This window comes from Myzus persicae, unplaced genomic scaffold (genome assembly GCF_001856785.1).
Source record: "Myzus persicae strain clone G006 unplaced genomic scaffold, MPER_G0061.0, whole genome shotgun sequence".
Classification (NCBI taxonomy): Eukaryota; Metazoa; Arthropoda; class Insecta; order Hemiptera; family Aphididae; genus Myzus; species Myzus persicae.
Window position 1 is genome coordinate 39922 of NW_019104440.1, and position 6818 is coordinate 46739.

The window sequence follows — 6818 nt, forward strand, 5'->3', positions numbered from 1 at the left end:
ATTTTATACCTTTTTTTTCATAAAAGCTTGGGAAACCTTGACTGTTGCGGACCGTACCAATATTCCGAGTTTATAAAGACCGTACCAGTTTTCCGTTTACCGGGGTTAACATTGAAAAATCATTTTTAATACATTATATTATATTAATATCTACTCAGTTTGGTAAATAAATAATGTTTATTTTTTTAGTCATAGTACCTATGTACCTACCGAGTTTTATGTAACTATCAAACGACTATTGTTCACTAACGGACAAGTTTCTCAACATTTGTATTATTTAAATTCAAAACATTTTATTAAACAATAATTATTATAAATTCAGTTTTTTAGGTACATTTGTACAAATTAACAGTATTTCTATACAAAACATTAGTTGTTATAAATTTAGTCAATTACAAATTAACAGTATTACTATGCAAAACATTATTTGTTATAAATTCAGCATATTACAATTTACAGTATTAATATGATCAACAATACTTATTATAAATTCAGTCTATTAAATACAATTGTTCAAAGTAACAATATTGCTATGAAAAAAAATAGTTGTTATAAATTTAGCCAATTACAAATTAACAGTATTACTATGCAAAACAATAGTTGTTATCAATTCAACTTACTACAATTCACAGTATTACTATGGCTGAGATCTACCACTGTCACTAATTGATATTATAGAATACAATTAAAGCTGAATGTAGGCTGAATTGAAAAAACTATTGTTTTGTTAATGTTTTTTATCAATGTATTTTTTCTAATTTTTTTTTTTTTAAATTAATGTATTAATACAAATACTTAAGAATACCTAACATGATTGTGGAAGTATTTAAAAAAAAAAAAAATAATATGTATTGCCTGGGACTACCTACTGCGAATGCTCAAAATAAAGAGGAAAAGTACATAAAAAAATTCATATTGAACCAGATTGCTTAAGATTTCTTCATACCTCAAACCAAATCATCATTCAATTTATGGTTTTCACCATCTTCCTACATCTCTTTATCATTTTTCATAAAATGCAGTTAATTATAAGAGGTTCTTCAAGATTTTGCCTAACCTAAAAAAAAATATTTTAATGGTTAAAAATCGTTATTTCGTTATACATTTTTAGTTTTTTTTATCAGGAAAAACTAACTTTGCCATCTGGTGAAAATAATAAATTTGATAATTTAGTTGGCGGTGTCCATCTTAAACGATCCGGTTCAATATGAATTTGTTTTAATGTAGTTTTTCTCTTTATATGAGCATCTACAATGTCCCAGTCAATACATACTGTCATTTTTTTAAATACTTCCACAATCATATTAAGGAATTTTAGAGTATTAGTTATGTCCTGTCTTATTAAACCTGAATTAAAGTTTACATAATAGCTTATTAGTTTTAAAATAATATCACAAAATTAAAATTAAAAAGTTTCAAATTAAATGTATTTAAATTACCAGTTTCACTGATAATATCATCAATACATATTTTGTCACTGTCTCTATGTGCATCTAAATATTCTAGTATGACATCTTTCCAATATTTATTGTATGTCAGTCGACCTAAGCCGGAAAGGGGTTTTTCTGGTGTTCCCGGTTGCCTTTCGATTTTTGATAAGAGATAACCTGAAAAGATGAATTAGACGTGATATTTGATAAAACGCCGAAGTCCGCTTAGTTTTCTCTTACTCAATTCGATGAGAATTCGACCATACCCTTGTCTTCGATACTGTGGCATGGTTACAATACAGGATAAATTATGATTTTCCTCACTATTTTTTAATTTTGAAAAATAACCAACCAAATGACAGCCCTTAACATTATGAATGAAACATTATTACAATAGTAGAAAACTAAAAAAAAAGTACAAAATAAAATGTATTTAAATGAGTATACTTACAAAACCGTCATTTTTCGTAAGAATGTAAAATAAAAACGGTTCGACGCCAGAGACCAGGGTTTTAAGTTCCAAAAATAATTTTCCTATTCGGCATAATGTTTGGCAGTACGTTTTGTCTACATTTCCATCAACCTGTGGAAAAAAAATACAATTATATAGTTTAGTCTCTTATGAGTTAAAATTAATTTACTTCAAAAACACTGAGATCTCCACTTTGGTAGATTTCAATTCCTGGTGGTTGCCTCCAGCAACAATGGCGCATGTGTCTTTCTAGAATCGATTGACATTTCGTATACTTTAGGCAATATTCACAAAACATTAATTTTTTTGCAGTGTCCTCTTCTTGCGGGAATGAACATGAATACGATGTCTCCACTTCAAATTTCCCAAATTGTATTTGAGCCGGACATCTTATTGGAGCCTTAGCAATTGTACTCTATATTGTCAAGTATCAATTATCAATTAGAAATATGAAACATTATATTTAAATTAAATAATTATTTAAATTTTACATTCTTTGCCCTTGATTTTGTCCCATTGCAGATTTCGACATCTTCGTTCATAGCCCCATTAGGTGCAACAGGGCGGCTCATATTTTTCAGAACTGAAAATTTTAAAATTGTATTTATTATTTATTACTTTGACTCCTTATAGTAAGCCAAAAATGGTATAATATAAATAAACACTAATATAGACAAATATATGTTAAATAGCATGACAGAGCACATATTAATAATGTTTAAAAATACAGTTTTCTTATTTTCCCGTTAATCTTGCCTAATATGTGCTAATTTCCCTGTAATTTGATACACAATATCCAGAATAATAGGATTTTTCAACTGGTCCTATAGAGATTATCAACGAGTTTTACTGTATTCAGTGTTAAATTTAATGAAAATATTTTAACTTATAATACATAATTGTTGGCCTTTACAAGTCTTCTTAAAAAAAAATAGTTAATTTAAATAATTATCAAAATATTAAAATATATTGTTTTGGTATTAAATTGAGCATATTTTTATCGCGTAAACTAAAACCATTATTATTTAATAAATTCTTCATATGACATTGACGAGCATTAAATATTGCCATATAATATATATACGTTATTAAAAGTTGTGTCTAAAAAAGCCGATGACGTATATATAGGTTTACCGACAATATTTATTTTTTATTTTAGGGTTTTACCTTATAAACAATGTAAGCCAACCTTTTTATTATATATAATATATATACACTTATTTAAGACGTATATATGGGTCATCGCTAAAAATTTGAAGTGTGACATAAATATTATCATTGGTCGTTGCTTCGAAATCAGTATTTATTTTTTTTATTTTCCAGTCCTAATCGGCTCTTTGAGTAACACCTGTGTATTTTTAATTCATTAATCAAAGAGTTAAGGCTGTCTCATTTATTCTCAAAAAATAAATTCAATATTGTGGTATGACATATTCCTTGGTATCTACAGTCTATGTTCGATTAAATGACTCAAAGAAACAGAAAGATAAACCTACAGCATGCAATGGACTAAAATTCAACACACCAAATCCTATCCCGATCACAACTAGAGCATTAAACGCAGAATTTTAACCGCTAATCGTAACTGATGAGGGTGAGAGGATTAAGGAAAGGAGACATTACCATCTTCAGTGACATCACGTCGATACGTTGAACCCACAATGGATGGTTTTCCGAGCTTCTCCTGTTAAAATTACAAAAAAAATAAATAAATTACAAATACCCACTGAAAGAAATAATAATTGACCTGCTTTATTACTTTTTTTAATTTTTGGTCGGCAAAATCGGTCAGTGCCCTTTTCCTTTTTTTCGCTGCAACTGTAAGGAGTGAAGAAGGGACATTACAGTCTTTTTTGACATCACGCAGATACATCGAACCTGAAATCGATGGTTTTCCAAGCTTTTCCTGTTAAAATTACAATATATCAATAAATACTGAATGATATTGTTATTGACATTTATTACTTTTTTTAAGTGAGAGGCTGAGGTGACGTTTCCGTCAACCATGACATCACGGAAGTACATCCAATCTGAAATGGATGGTTTACCAAGCTTTTCCTGTTAAAAGTACAATATATAAATATATACTGAGCAAAATTATAATTGACCTTTATTAAGCACTTTTTTATTTTTTTCATCGCTAGCCTCAGTTGGTACCCTTTTCCTTTTTTTTCCTGCCATAGGGAGTGAAAGGGGGGTTGTTTTAATTGCGTTTGAATCTACTGTAAGTAATCGTGCTTTTCTTTCAGAACTATGTTGTAAGACAGGTGTTCTAATCAATGATGTTATATCTGGACGATGGTGTTGACTTTTTACACTGGATAATGAATTTCTTTCAGTTTGAACAATATTTGTCTTGTCATAACTGTTTGTCATCAAATCCAGAGGTACCGTCCACTTTCCCAATCCAATTTTATATTTTTCCACTACATCTTTACAACTGCGCAGCTTTTCACTATTGTCTAGTTCATTGGTGTGTTCATTTTTCATCTGCTAAGAATAAAATTAAACAATAACATTTGATATGCATTTGTATAACATGTATAGATATATGAAAATACGAACACTACAATTTCTACTCATAGTATTTTGATTTTCACGGTTATGGAAATTTGAGATTGAACTGAAACAAATTTTACATTACTATAAAGTGAATGAAAAAGCATAATATAGACATAATATATACATTACAAAAAAAAAAAAAATCAATAAGCATTTATTTCGACATTGTTTAGGATTTAGGATTGGATATTTATAAGAGTTGAGTTGGTTTTATAATAACTTGTTTTAAATTCCGAGGTAAGCTATGCATGTATTATTTTTTTTTTTTTTGGTGTGTCTATCATCATCTCTTGACGCAGTAAAAAGCTTTGGTTTTATACTTCAGCATCTTTAGGGGGGGGGGGGGGGGTACCTATATAATTTTTCCTGTCGTAATAATTCGTATGTAGTCGTAAATAGTGTTTGTAATTGGGATCAAAATGAGTACCTATGGTTAATGGTTACCATACTTGGTGTTCGATTATTTCAGTGGTACTTTCGTTTAAATTGAAACTCGACAGACTAGAATGACAGTAATAATTTCTCTGGGTCTCTCACTACATGGTGATTTATTATTACAAAGTTTGACTTCCGAACCATCGTTTTTGCATTATTACGCAATAATATGATGATATTCATTAATTTTTGAAAAATCAAAAAATGCATTATATTATTAAATTTTTTGTAATAATATTACACATGTTTTATGTTTTTCATAATATATAATATATTATTATTACTGTTATTATAGGTAGGTACCTAGCTTTAAAATCAATAGTAACGTACTGTAGAAAAGGTTATTAAGTTATTAAGAATCTGAAATAAAATATTCCATGCAATTAGTTATAACCATACTTAGTACAGAAGTTAAAAATCAAATTCTTCTCGAAAACAAACGAATATCAATTAGATAACTTGGCAATAGCATTAAAATTAATGTTTAATTTATTAACATACATTTGGATTTTTAGACTCAGCCTGTTCCCGCGCTCATCAAACGGATCTACTGTACTAGAAATAGCATGATCTCTACAAAACAAACATCGCCATTCCGATTTCGGTTTATCTACAGACACAGCAGGCTGTAGACATTGCAAATGATAACCACGTTCGCATGTGCCACAGTTTAATAAATACGTCATCTATGTATAAAATTAATTTAATGCCTCGATTTTTACTTTTTTTTTTAATCGTATACTTACACGATCGGTCACTGAACACGATGGGATTGTCGAGCACGTTTTACAGCTCTGACAAAACCATCGGTATCCGCGAGGTAGCAAAGTAATCAAGGGGCCGCATTTAATTGCCAAACAAGAAGAATGCAATGAAACGCCACAGTTCCCTGCACAATGTTGTAGGGGTTCCGTTTCACCGGATTGATTTCTAGCCGATGTACTTGAACATTCGGCGCAGATATTGCCGGAATTCTGTTACAAAAACATTAATAAATAGACACTGCAAGAAGTAGATAATAATTGACATTTATTACTTTGTTCAATTTTCGGTCCTCGTTAGTTGCAAGTGAACTTGTATCACAAACTGGTACCCTTATCCTTTTTCTTCTGGCTGTGCGCCTTGAAAGAGAGATTATTTCAATTCTAGTTAAATCTGCTTCAAACGAACGTGTCGCTTTCTTCACAAGACTATGTTTTATGACTGGTTTTCCAATTGATCGTGTTGCGGTATCTGGACGACGGTGACGTATTGAACCAGATACTGAAACTGATTCAGTTCGAATAATATTTGTCTTGTCGTAACTTTTCCGCATATTTTCCTTAGGCATCATTCTTAGATATGATATCTAGACTTTAATGCAGTTCACCGAGTTGAATATAAGTTGTTTCAATTTCAGTGGAAGTTTCAAAATTGACGTAGTAAAATGTACCGGCAATAAGAAACAATAATAAGATAAATCGAATAAATAACAAAAATGGAAAACCAGGTTACAATAATTTAATTGTTTATATTGCATAGATACATATATTAGTAGCTCAGAACATATAGGTTTGTTTACAAGGCCAACAAATAAAAAAATATTTTTATATAATAAATATTAATAATAAATTTTTTTTTAAAACTCGCCATAATCGCTTTATTCCGCAGCTCCGGGTAATGCAGTACAAGGGTGTATATAAAAAGATATTTTTGAGCGGTGGCCTAAAAATATGTAGGCTGGGGTAGCCATCATCCGTCCCTGAAAATCTAGTTCACTAACGGTTTGGGAAATCTCTTTCCGGTTTCCCGAAGAATTTCTTCGGGACTTGGTGCGTAATAATCAGGTTTGACTAAATAATGTGTCCGAATTTAACACAAGTAATATCTATGAAATATCAATTAAAATATGTGAATTTTGCTGCCAACCGTCAGCGTGT

The 6818-nt window shown here is 30.1% G+C and overlaps 1 protein-coding gene across 1 annotated transcript; it reads right to left on the reverse strand.

Annotated features, from left to right (window-relative positions):
• Nucleotides 1-840: 840 nt before the first annotated feature.
• Nucleotides 841-6229, reverse strand: LOC111042168 (histone acetyltransferase KAT6A-like). Its single transcript, XM_022326689.1, has 14 exons — nt 5936-6229; nt 5646-5873; nt 5401-5585; nt 4468-4525; nt 4126-4395; nt 3868-3960; nt 3662-3808; nt 3526-3586; nt 2394-2485; nt 2072-2317; nt 1882-2013; nt 1671-1794; nt 1440-1607; nt 841-1347 (listed from the first exon to the last, which is right to left on the reverse strand). The coding sequence occupies exons 1-14, from the start codon at nt 6227-6229 to the stop codon at nt 1121-1123; spliced, it is 2325 nt and encodes a 774-aa protein (XP_022182381.1). The 3' UTR covers nt 841-1120.
• Between the last annotated feature and the right edge of the window lie 589 nt (nt 6230-6818).